The sequence below is a fragment of the Salvelinus namaycush genome, chromosome 28 (assembly GCF_016432855.1).
Source record: "Salvelinus namaycush isolate Seneca chromosome 28, SaNama_1.0, whole genome shotgun sequence".
Classification (NCBI taxonomy): Eukaryota; Metazoa; Chordata; class Actinopteri; order Salmoniformes; family Salmonidae; genus Salvelinus; species Salvelinus namaycush.
This window is the reverse complement of record NC_052334.1, coordinates 35,412,328-35,434,344: the sequence shown is the minus strand read 5'-3', so window position 1 is coordinate 35,434,344 and position 22,017 is coordinate 35,412,328. Positions and strand designations below refer to the sequence as shown.

General features: G+C 44.1%; 2 protein-coding genes across 2 annotated transcripts in view; one reads left to right on the top strand and one right to left on the bottom strand.

Annotated features, from left to right (window-relative positions):
- The window catches only part of LOC120023398 (kinesin-like protein KIF13B), a 44,262-nt gene extending 39,409 nt beyond the window's left edge, over window positions 1-4,853 (top strand). Inside the window, exon 36 of the mRNA XM_038967408.1 lies at window positions 163-4,853. Within this exon, the coding sequence (XP_038823336.1) occupies window positions 163-371 (209 nt within the window). The 3' untranslated portion in view covers window positions 372-4,853. The remainder of the gene's footprint in view (window positions 1-162) is intronic.
- Window positions 4,615-22,017, bottom strand: part of LOC120023399 (homeobox-containing protein 1-like) — a 32,624-nt gene continuing 15,221 nt past the window's right edge. The window contains exons 2-10 of the mRNA XM_038967410.1: window positions 17,571-18,155; window positions 15,363-15,448; window positions 14,981-15,091; window positions 11,676-11,832; window positions 11,406-11,488; window positions 11,210-11,305; window positions 11,010-11,107; window positions 10,302-10,379; window positions 4,615-9,828 (exon numbers count right to left, since the gene is read on the bottom strand). Of these exons, the coding sequence (XP_038823338.1) occupies window positions 9,472-9,828; window positions 10,302-10,379; window positions 11,010-11,107; window positions 11,210-11,305; window positions 11,406-11,488; window positions 11,676-11,832; window positions 14,981-15,091; window positions 15,363-15,448; window positions 17,571-18,154 (1,650 nt within the window). The 5' untranslated portion in view covers window position 18,155 and the 3' untranslated portion in view covers window positions 4,615-9,471. The remainder of the gene's footprint in view (window positions 9,829-10,301; window positions 10,380-11,009; window positions 11,108-11,209; window positions 11,306-11,405; window positions 11,489-11,675; window positions 11,833-14,980; window positions 15,092-15,362; window positions 15,449-17,570; window positions 18,156-22,017) is intronic.

Below are 22,017 nucleotides of genomic sequence, written 5' to 3'. Positions count from 1 at the left end.
CTAAGGAAGTAACCTGAAAATGTAGAGGGCCCTGTCCTTGTCCGCATACACATCAAAGTAGGCAGTGCTTAGTTTAGGAAATTCAAAGTACTAAACAAACTCTATTCCTTGTCTAACTCCCCTTATTCCCTCCCTCTTTCTCCTTCCTTCCCCTCTCTCCAGGTAAGAACGACGGCTCCGTAGGCGGGCACCACTACTTCCGCTGTAACCCTGGTTACGGCGTCCTGGTGCGTCCCGACCGAGTGTTCAGACGGGACCGTTCCACCAAATGGAACCCAGAGAATCGGCGCAGCGGCGAGTTCTACCAACCTGTTCTACGGGGAGAGTCCACTAACAGGAGAGGGGAGAACCGCAAGTCCTGGAGCAGTTGAACTGGAGAGAAACAGGCCTGGGTGGGAGAGACTTTTAATCCTCACACCACTTTGTCTCCTGGCTCGGATCAACTAGGAAACCCACACATTCTTTTTATCCTGTTTCTAAGCCTCCGTCTCCCTCAGACTCCTATCAATTTCCCCCTAACTATGCAATACTACCACATCTAATGTAACAACGGTCCCTGTCCCTACCCACCATCCACCCACAGCTTGGCAACACTACTTCAGTACTGTGCCCTCTCCTGGCCAAGAGATGCTAGGCTGGGTTTCTGTATAATCACTGTGACATATGCTGATATAAAAAGGGCTTTATGAATACATTTGATTGATACAGGCTGATCCTGTGTTGGCTTGACTGGCCATGCCTCTGACTCACTACAGGGAAACACCCATAGGGATCTGTCTGGATTCATTTCAATAGGGAAGACTTTTACTCAACCTGCTCCTGGTGCGCTGTCTCCCCATCTGGACGCAGCACTGGTGGCGCCCCCTGTGGCATGGATTGGGCACAGCACCTGAATGGTTCCACAGCACCTGAAGTGTGACTATACAGAGTGCTGCTGTCTGTATGAAGTGACGCATAGGGCGACCAATGGAGAATGTTTCTTCTCGGGCCAAGGTTCAGGATCCATAGTGATGACATAACTTTTTCTGATGTCGTCAAACTGGTCACCTCGAGAATCCTTCTGAACGAATGAGGCTCTATTCCACCAGACCTGGACTGGAACCCCCGACCCCTCTTTTTCAATGGAACTGTCCCTTTTTACTAAATTACTAAAGTTACTATATCCGTTTCCCACATGTGGAGTCATTTATCTGAAATGATCGATTCTTCCAGAATGTGCCTTCATGATGAGTTTATTTTTCATTGTAATATATTTCTTCGTGGTTTTATTAGATTTTCACCCTCTGTTGAGCTTTGATGAGAATGCCTTGTGTAAGGTGATCTCAGGGACTGCAGAGTGGACATGAACGTGTATGTGGGTGCGCCTGTGTGTGTGTTTTAGAAGTTTGGCCCTTAAAGGCCGAATTTACCCATGGCAATGTTGTACAGTGGACAAAAAATTGTGTGTGTGTGCATGTTTTTGGCTAATCTGAAAGGTGAAGCATCGTTGTTATGATGACGTGGTTTCTGCAACAGTCATTGGCGTTGGTTTTAAATTGTAAGTGGAGATGTAGGTTGAAAGATGATTCCATTATGAGGAGAAGCCCAGGGTGCAAAATTGGTTAAAAATAGATGTTTTTCCAATGTCTTGCTCATAGGGAGAAGATTTTGCACAGTAGAGGTTTATCCCTAGTTTGGTGGTGACTAGTGATCTGTGTTAGCAAAATGGGTGCCTATGGTTTTAGAACTGTTTGAGGAAGTAGCAGTGGCATATATGTATGATGTGTGTGCTGGACTGGACTGCTGGTGTTGTGTAACGTTGTATCAATGTGTTAACGTCATGTAACGTGTGGAGCGGAAGTTGGATGGAAGCTGGTCTTTGATTTGTGTTTGGGGGGGGGAAAATCTATCTTCTACGCATGCGTTCACCTGTTCTTTTTAGATACAGATCTGTAATGGGGGTCTGAAATGTACATACTGACTCAATGACTTTGGGAGATGAAGGGAATTAAGAATGTGGAAGCACATTTTTTTTTTATTTTTTTTATATAGTTTCAAAGCTTTAGGAGCAAATTTGTTTGAATGCAAATTCCAGGTTGAGAGTTGAAGGATGTGTAATGAGGGACACTATGGAGTTTTAATTAATGTTTAATTGATCCCTAGTAAATCATTTTTTTAGACAGAAGTTTCATTAATTATAAACTGTGCGCTCTCACCTAGTGAGCTGAGTCACAAGCTCTGACAGGACTCAATGTGTGTTAAAGGGATACTTCACCCAAATTCCAACATGACACATTGGTTTCCTCACCCTGTAAGCAGTCTATGGACAAGGCATGACAACAACCCATGCTTTAATCCCATATTAGCATTCTTCGCACATATCAAAATCATCAGTATCTACAATTGATTGTGAAAGTCAATAAAGTCACTTAGAAAATGTTTTGTACATGATGAGCAACAAACGCTCTTATCGATCCCATGACTTGAATTTGTGCCACAAATGCTAACATGTGGAAACGGTGCCAGGGAAACTAAACCAAAGCTGTCATACCTTGTTTCCTCACCCTGTAAGCAGTCTATGAACAATGTCATTTTGTAATGACTATACCTTTAACACTAGTCCATTCAGCAAGCATGGCGTGAAGTCACAACATAAATGATCTATCTGTAAGATATACCCCGTCGCCTCAACGCTATGCCATTTCTTTAAGAAAGGTCTAAATTTGCTATGATATATAGATATATGTTGTAATGGTTGACATATGCCTTTAGCATGTGAAAAAGACTAAGCCTTTTAAATTATACTGAAAAACATTGTTGATTGCACAAGTAATTCTATGAGGAATGATGCTGCTATAGCAACTGTAATATAACTGTAAATTGATCTGATCATTGGTATTATAGTCCTTATCGGGAGTTAATCTTGATTAGAGTCTTGATCTTTAGCCTCAAACACCACTTGAGATGGGACAGAGTAAGGAGGAGTTGTCAATGGGCCAATGACTGGCCAGTTGGGAGATATAGTCTAGTAGATGGGATGAGCAAGTGTTTTATTTGTCATGGTTGCCTTAAGTATTTTACCCCATTCGCTCAGAACCATTACGTTGCTGTTAGCAGATTTGGGTGTTTTTTAAAAAGTTGTTTGTCATGGTTGAGTTGGTGTCGAGCCTTTAACCGAGTGATCATCATTGTGCTAATATAAGGAATGGAATTGAGTTTGAGGGTATGTGCGTGTGTCGTGTGTTATATGAAGATTGTGAGAGCAGGTAGGTTGCGTTTAGACAGGCAGCCCAATTCTAATCTTTTTTTCCCACTAATTGGACTTTTGATTAATCAGATCAGCTCTGAAAACGAAAAAGATCAGAATTGGGCTGCCTGTGTAAACGCAGCCATAGTGTATCGGATGGATTTGGCCTCGGTTTTGTCGTGTCCACGCTTCTTTGCACAGAGACCGAAAAGTGGTTAAGATCACTTCAGGCTTATCTAGTTCTTTATTTCCGTGCCTCGCTCTTTCTTTCTCTCATACTCTTTCTCATCAGGAAGTCAGACACACAAGTAGCTCTGATTCAAACCCATTTCATTATTCAGTAGCTTTTACCGGTTTGTATTTCCAACTGTTAGCTCTTTAACGAGATGTGGAGTTTCCTAGTTCAGACTAGCACGTGTCATAAGTACTTAATTTCATCATCATGGACTTGATCATATGACCATTATGCTTGTGACTGTACGCGCTCAGAACCACGTTTTCTATTGAGTTTGACCGTTAGACTGTCTATACTTGATTAAGGATATATCCATACAGTTACCGTATCATTCCACAGAAGGCATGCTCTGTGTTTTAAAGAATAAGCAAGGCCCAAGGGGGGGGGGATTTCAAGAGTATATTTGTTATTCTTCCGTTCCAATATATACATATCCTATATATCTCTATCTATGGCAACACAGGCTCAGAGCAATATGATACCTGCCTTTACGTGGCCTTCAGTCTACAAGTTAGTCTTCACGTCAATCTGTCTGTCCCTCTCTGGGTTTAATAACTAAACACCTCCATCTTCGGCATTCGGCATAACTATAAACCCTCAAACTCCAGCCATGGAGAAACCTGTGTACTATTAGACTGTTCCTTCACACTACACGTGGCTTGTCCATAGCCAGCAGTGAACCACATCAGACAAACTGCCACTGTACAAAGTCGGGCGCTGGCTTATGTGCCAATGGAAGCTCATGTCAGTAGAGGATTCTAATGGGGAACTTGTCTGTTTTTTCCCCAACACAGACATCAACTAGAGTAGAGCCTCTTTACCCCCAACTCTCACCGGCCACGTTCCATTTCTGTGCCAAGGTCCCATCGCTCAGGTGTTCAACACTAAAGCGGTAGGAGGAAGGGGCAAGGGACAGACATGGAATTGGGCCGGATCTTCAGACTGTTTGTGCAACTCTTCTTCTACAACGATTGCTTCTGAAATGGCACCCTATGGTATTATATTCCTGTAGTGCATAGAGAATAGGGTGCCATTTTAGACACACTGACTGACCTGAGACCAGCTCTGGTCTGTGCCTCGTCCTGGAGTCTTGAGTTATCAATAATAGTCATCAATGATTTGCGTATCTGATTCTGTTCTGCCGGTTGTCGTGAAGTGTATTATTTCACTATATCTGTGGGAGCGAATAGGTGTAGGCATGACTATGTATGTATGTATATATATATAAAGACTTAAAAATCTGAGCACAAGTTTGGATTTTGATTAATTTAATTCTCTGCTGAAATCCAAAGAATAATCATGTATTATAATACATTTATCATTTTATTTTTTATTGTCTGGACAATTATCTCCCTGTAAAGGAAAGAATAAAAAAAAATGAATTGATTTACAGATTTGTATCATCTGCAGGGTTTTTTTATGAGACTGTAATCTTCCATCATTAAGGGCAGAATGCTAATTTGAGCTCCTGATGTCAATTGCAGTTAGTTTGTGCAGATTTGGGCCAATTGATACACATTTTGAGAGCTAGACTTTAGTTGCTCACAAAACACAGACCCATTGTTCATCTTTCTTTATTCTTTAGTAGATACAATACTAAAATAAACAAGTTAACAAAATGTTTTTCAAACAAATGCAACAAAAGGCATATAGATTTCTACATATTAATTACAGAACAGTCTACTGTCCAAAAAAGGCACTAAATTCTGAAATAGAAGATAACAGGACTCGTTTAACTATTTCAATCTGATACAACAGTGATTTCAATAATTTATATTCATTTCATCTTCTAGAATATTTGTTATTTCATGTATTCACATTATGTATGAATGAGGACTGGCAATAGCTGTTCCCTCGCAGTTTCAAAGGCAAAGCCCCTCCCACAGAGGTTAATGGTCATTATTGAGTAGCAGACGTTTTCACCTGGTTTTGTATACAGTACCAATTTAATTTGTAGATTTGACAGATTCATCAAATTCTGGGTGATGCCAATGAACCAAATCGTGTGCTAGCTCGCTACTTGATATGGCGTTAACAATTGTTAAACAGTCTCGAGAGACTAGTAAAGAGCTCAGAAACCTGAAGGATAAGTTTTGCCTTTGATGGAGTACAATAGGGCAATGAAAAACACGGTAGTTTGGGGCCGACTCAGACCCGAGTTATGCGTGCATAAATGTAACATTATTCCCCCTATTCTACACTTTCCAATATTTAATGGATTGAACAATTGAATATGGCAACTTTCAGGATGAATATTTACGACTATTTTTGATTCACCAACCTATTTCATGCTTAAAGGGTCTCCAAACCTGTTTTATTATTTATAAATACTTTTCTAACCCTAAATAATACACAAGATCAGAGTATTTTTAAATCTACCAATTCAATTGGTGCTGAAAATGAGATTAATATGCATGTATTTACATGGCCTTTCATTGATCCATATATTCTAGTGCAGGGATGGTCAACTCCAGTCCTCGGGGGCCGGAGTGGTGTCACTTTTTGCCCATGCCTAACAAACACAACAAGCTGAATAAACTAATTGCATTCTAAACTGAAGATCTTGATTATTGGAGTCAGGTGTGTTAAAAGTGTCACACCAAGCATGCCCCCCAAGGACTGTAGTTGCCCATCCCTGTTCTAGTGAGTCTGTCAAATTTAAAGTTATGGCTTTAGATAAATGTACTGAAAACCAAGAGAAAATCAGCTGGCCAGAAAGTGGGAGGGTTTTCAGCGGTTAGGTTAAATGTATTCAGTGTGCACAAGGGAACCACGCCTGAAAAGCCCTTTATGCACCTGCATAAAAGGTAAGTCTAAATACCAACTACTAAGAAGTGCTTAGGAAAGGCGTACATTTACTAAGTCTGAATCGGGCCCACTGCATATCAAAATGGAAAAACAAAAAACAAACTAAGCATTTAATGATTAATCTCATACTATACATTTCTGCTTGGCAGAGTTTTACACATGGAAATATTTAAGTAACAAATCGGAAAATAAAATGTTTTTCTGCCTCAGTCTTTAGAATAGTCTTATCTTGTAAGATACATATTTGATACAGAACAAAGCACTAGGTGTTAGTGGAACCTCAGAAGCAGCAGAAACAGGTCAGCTTGGCTGTCATTTAATATATATTGGCCTACTTAAAGGGACAGTTCACCCAAACATCAATGTGAGTCATCTCTGCAACTTGGTCAGCTAACAGTATGTCACGAGACACTAACGTTTGCCAAACATCTCAATACCTCAGAAGCAGGGGTTGGAACCAATTATTTATTAGTTTAATTCTGAACAGAACCATATTTTTTTGTTGCGTTCCTCTGTTCCCACAGAGGTTTGAAAGGGAAAAACTGTAACTTTATGTCGTTCCATTCTGTTCTTTTTTAAACTTCTGAAATCGGGTGGGGGGAGAGAGAGAGGATGGCTTGAAGCGCTGGGCATCATCTGAATTAGGCCCACGGAATTATACATGTGGAGGAGTGGCATCTATGGAGGAACTTTTAATTTCAAAGAGTTCGCTTAATGTTGGACCAGAGCTAGCTAACAAGCTTGCGTGTGAAGAGCGGCACCAGAATTAACATATCTTACCTTTTTGTAGTTAATAAATCCAATGTGAAACGTGATACCTAGCATTGAAACGGTTAACCCATTCTTCTCTAATTACAAATCGCTCTCCCTAATTTCTGAATCACGCTTGTAACGTCAGTAGGCTACAGTAAACAATACTTCGGATGGGGAGGGGCAGGTAGCCCACACGCACACTGGCAAAGATTTTCAGCTGGCAGGGAGGCAGACACCGGAATAAGTTTCTTAATGACAGAGTGAGTGCTTTGCGCGACAGAATAAAAGAACGGAATGTAAAATAACGTTATTAGCCGGATCCCATGGTTTTAAAACAACAGTATAGATCACTTTCGTTCTGATTCTGTTTGTTGTTTCTGTTCCCTGAACTGGTTCCAAGCCCTGCTCAGAAGTGGTCTAACAATAAGCTGGGACCATATCCCACCATGACTGTTGTGTAGATCTGGCAAGGAGAAAGTTTCTCAGTAGTTTGGGATTGAGGTCTGCTGATTTCATCATAACAGGAACCTACACAACAAAATCACATTTGAGTCTGGTCAACTTGAATTTCAACTACCCCTTCAAGGTAAAAAAACAAACAAGGTTATTCATCTACATAACTTATTTCACATTAAAAGCAGCGACCTGGGAGTGGGGGAACCTAGCTTATAGGGAAAGGTAGATGGGGGGGGGGGGGTTTGTGGAATCACCAAACAAACCCTGACCCCTTACCTTTTGAACCTGTGTCAGCCAACAGATCAGTCTCTCTTCCTCCTATTGCTTGCCTGGTCTGTCAATCACTCCGGACGACCAATAAGCTACGAGGGCAGGAAACTCAAGCCCCTTGGTAGCTACTCCCATAAAGTGACTTATTTTTAAAAGAGAAAATACCATTTAAAAGCAAGTATCTTGGATAACAGCTTGTGTTGAAGACGTCATGGCATATAAAGGATAGAGAAAGAAGTGTTTTCATTGGTCCCTATTATTCTTAGTACTGGGAGTACAGGCAGCCGCTGGCACCTTAATTGGAGAGGATGGGCTCATAATAATGGCTGGAACGGAATGGTTTCAAACACATGGTCCATGAGTTTGATGCCATTCCATTTACTCCATTCCAGCCATTATTATGAGCCTTCCTCCCCTCAGCAGCCTCATGTGATAGGGACATTTCCAACGCACCCTTGATTGGCAATCTTAAAATAATAACGCATTTTCTCTCAACTGGGGAACATGATTATGACACCTTAATTTAAGGGAACAGACTAAGCTACGGTTAAAAGCTAAAAACAAATGGTTTGGGTACAGCTTCAATATGCTTATAGTTACCCCCATAGCAACCACGTATGGCCCCTTTCACTAGCTTGCACGATTCCTCTCTCTCAAGCAATAATATAATGAATGTCTGATTTTCACTTGCTTTAAACCTATCCAGCTTAGGTAGTGCTACAACAAGGGGATATATTTATACATTTTAGGGATTACAGAGGCCTGTTGAGAACACTCGCCTCTCTCTCCCTTATACTGCGAAGTTGGAGACAAATGAAATGGGACAGACAGACGAGAGGGAAAGGGGAGGGGTGAACAGACAGTGTAAGAGGCAAAAGAGAAGAGTATACATGGAAAGAGAATATGTCTGGGTGAGGTAGAGAAGAAAGATGGAGCGAGCGAGGAATCAAATAGCATACTGTGCACGTTGGGGGAGAAGGTGCCAAAATCAGAATACCAAGGCAGGAGCCCTCCATGCTTAGAGGGAGTTGTCCAGGGTTCCATAATAACCTATTCTGATTCTTTAGAATCACAGACAAGAGCATAATATACCTCACACACTGTACATACACTGTATGACTGTTTCATAGACAACTTTAGGGCCAGGCCTCCCAACACAATACCTCTAGAACAGTCTAAAGGGGTTAGGAAATAGGGAGGTGGAGGTAAGGGGAGGCCTGTTACCTTAGCTTTGACAGTCTCTAAGCCTATGCATTACTTTTGGTCATCATTTACAGTATAATGTTCCAACAAGCTCTACTTGCTCCCAACAAATATTTTCCTACTCTACTGTAGCCTCATCCTCATGTGCACTCACGCACGCGCGCACACACGCACAAACATATGCTGCGTTCATAACTAAGTGGGAAGGTGGTATTTACCATATACGACTGACTGGTAGCTGCTAATGGGAAACCCGTCTATCATTCCTGAACTCTGACGTCACCTAAGGAAATGACTTCGATAACAGCATTTTCGGCAGTTAAATGCAACAAAACATTGCTTTTTATAGTTATATTAATGTTTTTTGAACACTAATTTGTTTACAAGCATTATAGCTGTACATTTCTCAACGAGTTCAAAGCACGTGAATGCATCCAACACGTTTTTGCGACTTCACAACTGGTAATTACCACCTTCCCATTTGATTATGAATGCAAAATAACACGTTTCTCTCTCATCCCTAGTCGTCTAGCACCTCTGTTTTGATGTCACTTCCTGTCCCGCCCAGGGCCAATCCTCCCCCCGCCTGCGTTGCCAGGGCGAGGATGCTGTGATTGACGGCCGCCATCTCCACGGCGAGGGCGATGGGATCCTGGTGCTCCAGGGCATTGCTGTGATTGGTGGAGTCATCATCCTGGGGGGAGGGGGGAGACCAGGACACACCTGTCAGTCTGGAACCTTCCATCCCCACCCCCTGAGCGAGACCCCACCCAGAGAGCAAGGAGCGGCCAATCAGAGAGCTAGCCCTCTGGGCAGCCAAGCCCCCCCTGCCCGAGCCGGGCCAAGCCGCCAGCCAGCTGGGCAGCAGGGTGGGCACCTGCAACCGCAAGAGGGGGAGGAGTCAGGGGTCGTGTTTACACATCATACTAGTCTAAAGCTGTGGTCTTCAACCCTGAGACAACTGCAGGGCGCATTTACTAAGCAAAACCACGGGCTGCATTAAAATCGGTTCACGGACCATATTTGGCCCACCCTTGAGTTTGAGACCCCTGACCTACACACTGACCTGAAAGAAATGGATAGGTAAAGCAAAGTACTATGTTGCTTTCCACTATCCTGTGTTTTCAGATCGAGAATCCGCTTCAGACTATTGAGATGCACCCTTGTTCGGTTACGTACGTCAACTGGTTAGCATGGACAAATACATGAACATTATAAGGCGTTCTTTCCCCCTACTTCTTGGTTAGCTACCCATCTCACAGATTTGGTATAGAGAAAAAGTTCTGTACCAAATATGGAGTACAGTATGGATATGTAATGCAATACAACGTCTCATAGCAGTATACATACCTGTGTGGGAGAGGACAGGTCTAGTCGACTGAAGGGTCTGGTAACAGCTCTCTTCTCAAACAGAGGGACTTCACAGCCCTGCAGGAAAACAAGAGGAAATATGTTAAACCACCCGTATGAAGGCAGAATGGTCTTGACTACAAGATACAAACTGGATGAGACTAGGGCCTAGATTTAATCAGATCAAGCGTGAACTGGCGATAGCCGACACCCGCATAGCTGATGTTTTGGCGATGTCGAAGGTGTAACTGCTTTGGAGCGGTCTAATTGGTGCGCAGCTGCTCTTGATCATTGTCATGAAGCCACTCACGTTAGAAGATCAGAACGAGAAAGTCTATCCTATATAGAAATAATGACGCTCAAATTAAAAATAATGAGGATTTCTATCAGCCTAATCTAGGTGTAGATTACATCTCATATTCTAGTGTTCGAACTGAGATTTTTCTTAATGCGTGCAGTCAATGTCAATGTCCGCTTTAAGTATAGTGCCAAGAGTCGCTAGTGGATTTGACCAGTCAAACGCATTTCCACTTCTAACACCGCAAAAACGACCGCTGTGGATGTCGGCTAAACCATTTCACATTCTCAGGGATGATCTCTCTCATGTGTATGATAGAGCACCCCTATAAAAAGGTAGAATGTCTTGGCTGTCAGATACAACACGATTTGCAGAGAACTGGACCATTCCACCTTGTTAGGGGTGGTTACCTGGTCAGGGAAGTCATTCCCCTCAATGTCATCGCCGTTGGAGTGTCCACCAGGACTCTGGACGTCGATCCCATGGCTCTCCAGGATTGCTGCTTCTTCTTCGAAAAAATAAAAACTTCTCCATAACATATCTGAGCCTTACGCACGCACACTCTCATACACACTCACTCGACCCCCCCCCGAGAGGTCGTAAACGTTACCTATGTTGGCGCGTCTCTTGATCTCCTTGCGGCGGTTGGCAAACCAGTTGTAGACCTTCAGAGACGTGACTTTCTCCAGATCAGACAGCTTCTTCCCTGCACACACCATATTCAAGTGTTCTTACGCCATAATAAATATTCAGCATAAGTATGTACCTCTTTGGTTTTTCCATGTTTTCCTCCTGCTGGTTCTTACCTGGTTTCTGGATGACAGCGTTGCAGGCGTTGGCGATCTCCTCTCTTTTAGCTTCATCAGGGTACTGGTTGTCATTGAAGTAACTGGAAAATAACAAATAATAATAAAATCATTTATTAGGCAACATTCACATTTGTCCAAGTCTAACGGCAAATTTGCTGCTTTCCCCAATCTCTCAGCCTTTATCTAGATTATAACAACTCACCAAATCTCCCTCCCTCCTCAACTCTCTCTCCATCACTTCCCTTTCTCTCCCTGTCTCTTCCTCACCTCTCCATCACAGCCAGACATTCTTTCCTCCAGGTGAAGCGACTGCCTCGGCGCAGACGGAAGCTCCCGGGGGTGGAGCTTATAGGGGGCGGAGTCTGCCGCCACTCAACCACATCCTCCAGAGACATGGGGGCGGGCCGCATCGTCAGAGTGGCACCTGTAGATACAACCGTGATGTCACCATGGAGACAACCCTCACGTAACCAAGATTGTATCAAGTGATCAAGTGAAACGTTGATTAATGTGCGCAGTCCCTGTAAAAATAAACTCAAACATCAGACATCTACTATTTAGAGAGTGCTCTCCTTTAGTTGTTGATTGAGTGCATTTTATAAAAAAGGATTCAGCACCTTATTTCATAGAAGAATTAAGAGTGTTATATTGCGACTGTGTGGTGTGCATGTACGGAAATTAGGACTCATTTATACAAAGAGCGGTAGTGTTTTTGGCATAGATCAATAGCACTATCCTAATGAACAATGACGGCTGTAACCCTTATATACGGCCTATAGCTGTAACACACATACAGCATTCCGATTATAAATGTAGAGATGTAGGGAGAGGTGGACTGTGTCCATATGAAGATGTTGAAACTCATAACAGATGTTTTAAAAGACTAACATCCTGGATGCTACTTGTGCTTCCTGGGACTAGAACCTATGTCTTTTTCTGACTCCATTCTATTTGACTCACACCTATACATGCTTTTGATTGGAACTAAGATAAAATGTTGAAATCTGCTGTCTAGATCAGGGATGGGCAACTTTGATGGGGGCCACACAAAAAAAAACTAGATAAATTGCAGTTTTACAGCAAATTTCCTGCAATTCTACACATTTTGCCATATGGTGGAGGCAAATTTTTGCAGTTTTTAATATGATAACAGATGTTCAATGGGCCCCATCCCGGTCGGTAATTCGACAATGCTTAAGTTTACCTGAGCGCTAGACTAATTTACCAATCTAAAAACATTTAGCTGACTTGGGCTAATTGAGTAACTGCTGAAGCACAACCAAATTTTGAAATTGCACCTTGTGTATTCTACTATTCTAACTCTCAACAGTAAGTTGAGACCCCGACTGAGATCCTAAAATTAAAAACATTTTTTTTTTTTAATTGCGTGAAATTGGTCTGCGGGCCTACAAAAGGGGGGTTGCCTTTCCCTAATCGAGAGATGTAGTCAACATAGATCAACAGTTTTCAAATCTGGGCCTGGAGTTCCACACCACTGCTGCTTTTCAGTCTTGCCCTTTAACCAGGGACTGATTCAGACCTTCGAGTGGACTCTTGGGACAATCAAAATCAATCAATTAACGACTGGAAGAAAAAGAACAACCGGCAGTACTGCAGAGCTGGAGGCCCGGATGGGAATAGCCGTCTATAGGTGCTGTGACATACACAGTCCACCAGGGCTCATCACTACACCCTCCCCTCCACACAGACAGAGAGGTGAGGCCGGTGTGATTTCACAAGTTTGCTTTTTATTAAAAATCAGTTTTTCACCATGGTTATACAGTCACACACCAGTACTCTTTAAGGCCTAGCTATAGTCATCATAATAACATATTAAATGAGGTTTATACAGTGCTTAAAGCACTTTACATTTCTACTCAATTGTCTTAGCGACATCGTAGCGATACAACTACAAGTACTACTACTACTCATTATACACCAGCCAATAATGAGTATTTGAATATTTGCGGCTGTGATAGCTTATTGGCTGCTGTGCCCAGAGGGTAGGGAGGGACACAGAAAATGGGAAGTGACACATCTGGACACAGGAAGGAGTCATAGACAGACAATGGGTTTGTAGGGGCAGAAACAGGTTGCAGGGGGGTTCGAAATGTGACGTAACAGCTCAGAGAATTGGGCGGGACAAGTACTGTGAATGGAACATTTTGGGGGAGAGGCTTCAATACTGCATGGGGCGTGTCTGCAGAGTAGCTACAGTGCCTTGAAAAAGCATTCATACCCTTTGGATTTCTTCACATTTTTGTGTTAAATTGGGATTAAAATGGATTTCATTGCAATTTTTTGTCAACAACCACAAAATACTCTAATGTCAATGACATGTTAAAGATTGATCGAAATTAAATAACTCATAGTCGTTGCATAAGTATTCAGCACCCTGAGTCAATACATGTTAGAAACAAATTTGGCTATTTTATCCCATTATTGTTTTCATAATTCTTCGAGCTCTGTCAAGAAGTTGGGGATCATGGCTAGAAAGCATTTTTCAAGTCTTTCCGCAGATTTAGGTCAAAACTGTAACTTGGCCACTCAGGAACATTCCCAGTCTTCTTGGTAAGCAACTCCAGTGTAGATTTGACCTCGTGTTATTGTCCTGCTGAAAATGTGAATTCCTCTCCCAGACTGAAGCAGGTTTTCCTCTAGGAGTTTGCCTGTACTAAGCTCCATCCTGTTTTTTTTTTAACCCTGAAAAACGTCAGTATTTGCCGATGTGAAGCACACCCACACCATGATGCCGCCACCAACCACCATGCTTGAAAATAAGGAGGGAGTTACTCAGTGATGTGGTGTTGGATTTGCCCCAAACATAAGGCTGTGCATTTAGGCCAAAAAGTGTTTTCCTTTTCCATGTTTTTTTTGCAGTGTTACTTTAGTGCCTTGTTGCATGCTTTGAAATATTTGTATGCTGTATATTTGTATTCTTCTGTCAGTTAAGTCATTAATTTAGGCTTGTCCAAACAAAGGGCCTGAATACTTATGCAACGACTATATTGTAGTTCTCATTTTTATTATTGTTGACAAAAACGAACAATTAAATAAATGTTAATCCCACTTTGTAACAATAAAATGCAAAGAAATCCAAGGGGGTCTGAATACCTTTGCAAAGCACTGTATGCCCATTGAAACTGAGGGGGCACAAGACGGCATGTGGGTAGTGTAGTCACATGGAGTGACTACAAATAAACACACTCAGATTTGGCATGAGTGCCCCCTAGAAAAGTGCATTGCATTGGGCCAAAACAACAGTTCAGGGATACATAGGGTGGATTTGGCCATCCCTATTTTCTAGCCCGAGAATATCAACAAATAGTTCATAGACTCGCCCATCAGCTCTCATCATATAACCCCTCTAGTTTGGGCAGGGTCTTAGAGAGTCCTCTAATAGTGGATGGAACGAGTGGAACAACTGAAGAGGGACTGGACAGATGGGAGGAGGCTGAGGGTGGGGGGGTCGGGGGGGCACAGAAGGGGGTCTGCCAGGGGGTGGAGGAGGTGGGGGGCATGGTGGGACCGGGTGGGGGGCTGGTCATGGGGGTGGTGGTGGTGGGCATTACCGGGGGTGGTCTTCTCCAACTGGTACCAGCGATAGAAGGCCCTCTTCTTCTGTTCACTGAGGTCCGAGCCCTGCTGGAGCAGCCAGTGGGAGATACGACTCTGACTGATACCTGGAGAGAGGGGGAGCAAGGGAGAGAAAATGGAGAGAGGAAGTGAGAGAGAGACAGACAGACAAAGAGAGCGAGACAGAGAGCGAGGATGGCCCAGAGAGAGAAAGAGCACAGAAAGTGGGATTCATTAACTTGCCACTGCATATATACAGTGGATGAAGTACTTGCGGTTTCTCATTACATCCACACAAACACTAGTGACCACAGTTCCACTCCCACAGTCAAGTGCCATATGTAGTGTACTGTATTAGCCACAAGGGGGCATACTGACCTGTGACCTGAGCCACCACAGCCTGAGAGATGCGCCTGTTCCCCAGGAACACCTTGATCTCCTCCTTGATTATGGCACTGTCCCTTCTGGAGGGAGAGAGAGGGGGAGAGGTGGTGAGTGTGAGGGAGGAGCGAGAGAGAGAGAAAGAGAGAGAGAGAGGTGGTGAGTGTGAGGGAGGAGCGAGAGAGAGAGAGAGAGAGAGGTGGTGAGTGTGAGCGAGGAGTGAGAGAGAGAGAGAGAGAGAGGAGCGAGAGAGAGAGAGAGAGAGAGAGAGAGAGAGAGAGAGAGAGGTGGTGAGTGTGAGGGAGGAAAGAGAAAACAAAGAGCATTGTTCACTTTTGCTAGGAAGATCGAATGAGAGGACGGTTCAAGGAAAAGAGAGGACGAGTGAAGAAGTGAGAGAGAGATGTCTGTGTAAAGAGCGAGAGAAATGGAGGAAGAGAGAGCCATGAATAGAGGGAGATATGATCAGCAAGTACAATGACGTTGGAGAGGAAGCAAAGAGCCAATCAAAAGGGAAATATTTATTTTATTTAACTAGGCAAGTCAGTTAAGAACAAATTCTTATTTACAATGACGGCCTACCCCGGCCAAACCCGGACAACGCTGGGCCAATTGTGCGCCGCCCTATGGGACTCCCAATCACGGCCGGATGTGATACAGCCTGGATTCGAACCAGGGACTGTAGTGACGCCTCTTGCACTGAGATGCAGTGCCTTAAACCACTGCGCCACTCGGGAGCTCAATATGAGGGGTTGAGGAAAAGTAAGGAGAATAGGGGTGATGGCAGAGAAAATGTGTGTGTGTGTGTGTGTGTGTGTGTGTGTGTGTGTGTGTGTGTGTGTGTGTGTGTGTGTGTGTGTGTGTGTGTGTGTGTGTGTGTGTGTGTGTGTGTGTGTGTGTGTGTGACCAAGTGCCGCTATATGTGTGATTGTCAGACGGAAAGAGTGAATGTGACAAAAGCAGAGAGCGAGAGCGAGAAAGTGAGAGCGAGACGGAGAGAGCGCGAGACGGAGGGAGATAGCGAGGCAGAGAAGGAGAGAGAGCAGTTCTCATAGATGTGATGGAGCGTCTGCTGAACACTGGAGACACACACACACACACAGTCTCTGTCGATACACTGCCTTCTCATTTACATTTATATTGATTCCCCTTCATGGAGAACGTGAGGGAGAATCAGGCAGCACTGAGCTGCCAGAAATCCACTGTTACTTTTCTCTCCCTCCATTTCATTTCATTTTCATCACTCCATCTAATCAATACTGCCTTTATCACTGGGCACACACTACAAAAGAGCAGCTGCAGGGTTGACAGGACACGTGTGTGTGTGTGTGTGTGTGTGTGTGTGTGTGTGTGTGTGTGTGTGTGTGTGTGTGTGTGTGTGTGTGTGTGCGTGTGCGTGTGCGTGTATGAGATCCCACATTTTATGTAGCTAACCAGATAACGTTACCTGCATATATTCCATTCATAGTTGATATCTTTCCAACCACTTCAACCCAGACTGTCAATGTAATAACGTATCGTGTGTTCATGTGTTTTTGGACAGGCATTGGTTAATTGATAACTGACTGGCCTGCTAATTATGTGCAGGTGGTTAAAGGTGCGGGAGAGGCACCTGGTTTTCAGTTTAAGCGAGGATGATGTGAGGAGTGTCTGCGTCTATTATACCTCTCGGTTTGACATTTGTCTTTAGCCATTTTAACTCTGCCTGTTTCAAGTCTGTATTTATTATAGTTATGGAAAATAAAAGTCATATTTTTAAGTAAATCCAAATTCTAGTCATTAACTTTTTAATGCAAAAAGCATCAGCCAGCTTCGTCACTGTGTGTCTGATTATGGTGTCTGTGTTTATAGACCGATGTCACTTAACTCATTAGACTCAGGCCTGGGGGTCTAGCTCAGAACAAAACACATTCAAAACCGACATGTTCAGGTAGTATGAAAGGTCATTCGTTTGGTTACCATTTTGTGCCTATTGACTACCATCTAAATCTGTTCAGATAATGCTGTGTTCATGTGCTATACGACACTCGGGACCTCTGAGTTAAAATGAACACAAGTTATTTTGCGAGGAGCTTCCTATTGGTTGATTCTGGTACTTTCAAGTGAGAAACTCTTGAGTTCAATGAGTTTCCAAGTCGGAAATGTCAGAGTTTCTTATTTCCGACTAGCACGTGAACGAGGCATAAGACTCAGGTTACTCCTCACCTCATGAGTTCCTCCACTTTGTCGTCCACGTCTAGTTCCTCCTCGCTGGCCTCAAACCCGTAGCCTCTCCCAGTCACGCCACCACTAACCGCACTAACACTGATAGGAAACCGTGGTGGAGACAGCTTTCCGTTCGTCATGGCAACAATCTCTCCGCCGCCACCAACCCCACACCCGTTCTGAGCCACTGCTGCCAAAGCAACAGGGGCAGATACAACCGCCGGAGGGGGCGGCGACATATCATAGTTGTTGCTAGGTGACGGCGACAGACCACTCCCGCCACTCCCATTCGCCCGGTAACCAGTCTGTGTGGCGGCCGTGGACGTCGATGAAGACGCCACAACGTTGTTGGACGAGGAAGACGACGTCATATTAGCATTGCTATTGGACGTCGGTCCCTGACCGACAGGCTGGGGCTGCGTCTGGGGACGGCGTCCAAACTTGTGTCCGTGCTGGCGGTCCAGTCTGTCCAGGGTATCCAGAGCGTGGAGGATCTCTGGCTTGGTCATCCCCGTCCTCCTCAGCCGTTGGAGCAGGTCAATCTGCTCGATGGTGAAGCGAGGCTCATCTGTGAACTGAGACATCCTGGACAGAGAGAAGAGGAGAGAGGAGTTGACATGGAGCGAGAGAGGAGGGGAACGGTTAGATGGGATGGATGAAGAGAGGAGGGGAACGGTTAGATGGGATGGATGAAGAGAGGAGGGGAACGGTTAGATGGGATGGATGAAGAGAGGAGGGAGAGAGAAGAGTTTAGATGGCGTGAGAGACGAGAGTTTAGAAGGAATAGATAAAGAGATGGAGGGAGAATGGTTTAAACAGAGGGAGAGCGAGAGTTCAGATCAGACGGACGGATGAAGAGAGGAGGGAGAAGGAGACGAGTTTAGATGAGACAAACAGGGATGGATGGAGAGATGGGGAGCTGTCGTTGTATTGTATATGACCCTGTCCAGAGAACAACTGCTAGCCCCTTAGACACTGGTGCAGATCAAATAGTATTGCATAACACTGCTTATGTCTATGACGTAACCCATTATTATAACCCATTACTATGAGGGAGGCCATGGCAGCTCTTACAAAAGATTACGCTGAGACACGTATGCACTCAGAATCACACAAAAACATCATCCAGCTTACAAAGAAGTACACACAAATGGAAATTCCCGAAGAACCGCACACACCTTATCTCCTCATCAGCGGCATGTTTAGAGAAGACTGGCTCAGCAGCTGCAGCCCAGATATGAAATGGATTATTCTATCAACCTCTTAGAGGGCTTTTAGAGAGAGAGAGAGAGAGAGCGCGGGCGAGGGGTAGAGGGAGAGATGGGGAGAATGAGGAAAAGGACATGAGAGATAGGAGAGAGAGAGAGAGAGAGAGAGAGAGAGAGAGAGAGAGAGAGAGAGAGGGGAAGAGAGAGAAGGATAGATGTGGAAAGGGATGGGACATATGGATAGACTTAGATAGATAGTGCGAAAGGGGGGAGGGTGAGAGAGATGGAAATAGAGAGAGAGCAGACCGCATGTGTGTGCGAGAGAGAAAGAGCTGACAGAGAACACATGCATGACAGAGAGAGAGAGAGAGAGAGAGAGAGAGAGAGAGAGAGAGAGAGAGAGAGAGAGAGAGAGAGAGAGAGAGAGAGAGAGAGAGAGTTGAAAGATTGAGAGGAGAAAGGGAGGGAGGAGGGGTTAAGAGAGAGTGCGACTTGGGAAAAACGCCAAGAAAATGTTCCATTCTAAGCAGCCAACCTCCATATTTTCCCTTTGAAGAGGGCGGGAATGAGTCATAGGACAGTGTATAGGATATCACACAGACAGACATCAGCCCTCAGACAAACTTACATACAGTAGTGTACATACACATACAGCCAGGACACACACACACACACACACACACACGACACACACACACGACACACACACACACACACACACAGAGAGAGAGAGAGCAGTACAGTAAAAAAAAGGAGGCAGACAGAGTCAAATAGAGTAGAGGGCACGCACACACACAGGCTAGTCTCTAGACCTAGTGACTGAAGGCTGGTAGAGAAGGAGGTGCCATAGTCAGAATGCATATTGCACAAAGCACACTAGTTATCTCATCAACTGAAAACAAGAGGGAATATAGCTGTTGTTATTGTTGTTATTATTATGTAGAGCTTTAAACAATGCAACAACGCCTAGCCTACTTGACAGAGACAGTACCCAGAACAATTACTGTATGAAAAGCCAGTCTCTGCAGAGCAGACAAAAAATAGATATACAAAATAAAAGCCCTATAGACCCTGGTCAAAAGTAGTGTCCTTTATAGCAAATAGGGTGCCATTTGGGATGCTTACTTTGAGACATTGGCTAAATCAGAGGAATCAGAGTCAGAGGAAGGATACATTAACAGCTCGTGATCTTCATTTTATACTACATTCTCCTCTACGATGTCCTGATGTGGTCACATGAAGGCTGCTGCACACATTCCACAATATGATTCCAAATCTGCCGTCCTTAAAAAAAGCTCTCTGGAATACATGAGGCATACCTCTCCCTCTCAAACTATACAGTGCATTCGGAGAGTATTCAGACCCCTTCCCTTTTTCCACATTTTGTTACATTACAGGCTTATTCTAAAAATGTAAATAAATGGTTGTTTTTGTCCCCCCTCAATCTACATACAATCTTTTTCATTTCACCCACTAACTTGACTGAGAACACGTTCTCATTTACAGCAACGACCTGGGGAATAGTTACGGGGAGAGGAGATGAATGAGCCAATAGTAAACTGGGGATGATTAGGTGGCCATGATGTTATGAAGGCCAGATTGGGAATTTAGCCAGGACACCGGGGGTTAACACCCCTACTCTTATGATAAGTGCCATGGGATCTTTAGTGACCACAGAAAGCCAGGACACCTGTTTAACGTCCCATTCGAAAGACAGCACCCTACACAGGGCAATGTCCCCAATCAGCCTCGAGACTTCTTGGGTATGATGCTACAAGCTTGGCACACCTGTATTTGGGGAGTTTCTACATTCTTCTCTGCAGATCCTCTCAAGCTCTGTCAGGTTGGAATGGGAGCGTCGCTACACAGATATTTTCAGGTCTCTCCAGAGATGTTCGATCGGGTTTAAGTCCGGGCTCTGGCTGGGCCACTTAAGGACATTCAGAGACCTGTCCTGAAGCCACTCCTGCATTGTCTTGGCTGTGTGCTTAGGGTCATTGTCCTGTTGGAAGGTGAACCTTCTCCCCCAGTCTGAGGTCATGAGTGCTTTGGAGCAGGTTTTAATTAAGGATCTCTGTACTTTGCTCCATTCATCTTTCCCTCGATCCTGACTAGTCTCCCAGTCCCCACCCCTGAAAAACATCCCCACAGCATGATGCTGCCACCACCATGCTTCACCGTAGGGATGGTGCCAGGTTTCCTCCAGATGTGACACTTGGAATTCAGGCCAAAGAGTTCAATCTTGGATTCATCCGACCAGAGAATAATGTTTCTCAAAGTCTGAGAGTCCAAGCGGGCTGTCGTGTGCCGTTTTACTGAGGAGTGGCTTCCTTCTGGCCACTATCTTAAAGGCCTGATTGGTGGAGTGCTGCAGTGATGATTGTCCTTCTGGAAGGTTCTCCCATCTCCACAGAGGAACTCTGGCGCTCTGTCAGTGACCCTCGGGTTCTTGGTCACCTCCCTGACCAAGGCCCTTCTCCCCCAATTGCTCAGTTTGTCTGGGCAGCCACCTCTAGGAAGAGTCTTGGTGGTTCCAAACTTCTTGCATTTAAGAATGATGAAGGCCACTGTGTTTTTGGTGGATCTTCAATGCTGCAGACATTTTTTGGTACCCTTCCCCAGATCTGTGCCTCGACACAATCCTGTCGCGGAGCTCTACGGACAATTCCTTCGACCTTGGCTCAGACATGCACTGTCAACTGTGGGACCTTATATAGACAGGAGTGTGCCTTTCCAAATCATGTCCAATCAATTGAATTTACCACAGGTGGACTCCAATCAAGCTGTAGAAACATCTCAAGGATGATCAATGGAAACAGGATGCACATAGCAAAGGGTCTGAATACTTATGAAAATAAGGTATCTGTTTTAAATGTTATAATACAATTGCAAACATTTCTAAAAACCTGTTTTTCGCATTATGAGTGTGTGTAGATTATTATTTTTATTTTTTTATGTAATCAATGTAATCCATTTTAGAAAAAGGCTGTAATGTAACAAAATGTGGAAAAAGGGAAGGGGTCTGAATACTTTCCAAATGAACTGTAGGCTTAGGCTAGGTCCCAACACTAAGGTCTAGGGAAAATAGTACATTTTTGCTCTAGCCCAGTGCAACCATGCCTGATTTGACTAATACTCAACTAGGCTAATCAAGGGCTTGACTAGTTGAATCAGGTATGCCAGCTAGGTGAGGGCAGGAACAATAAGGTGCCCAGGACCTTGACTTAGGTGGGGCAGCC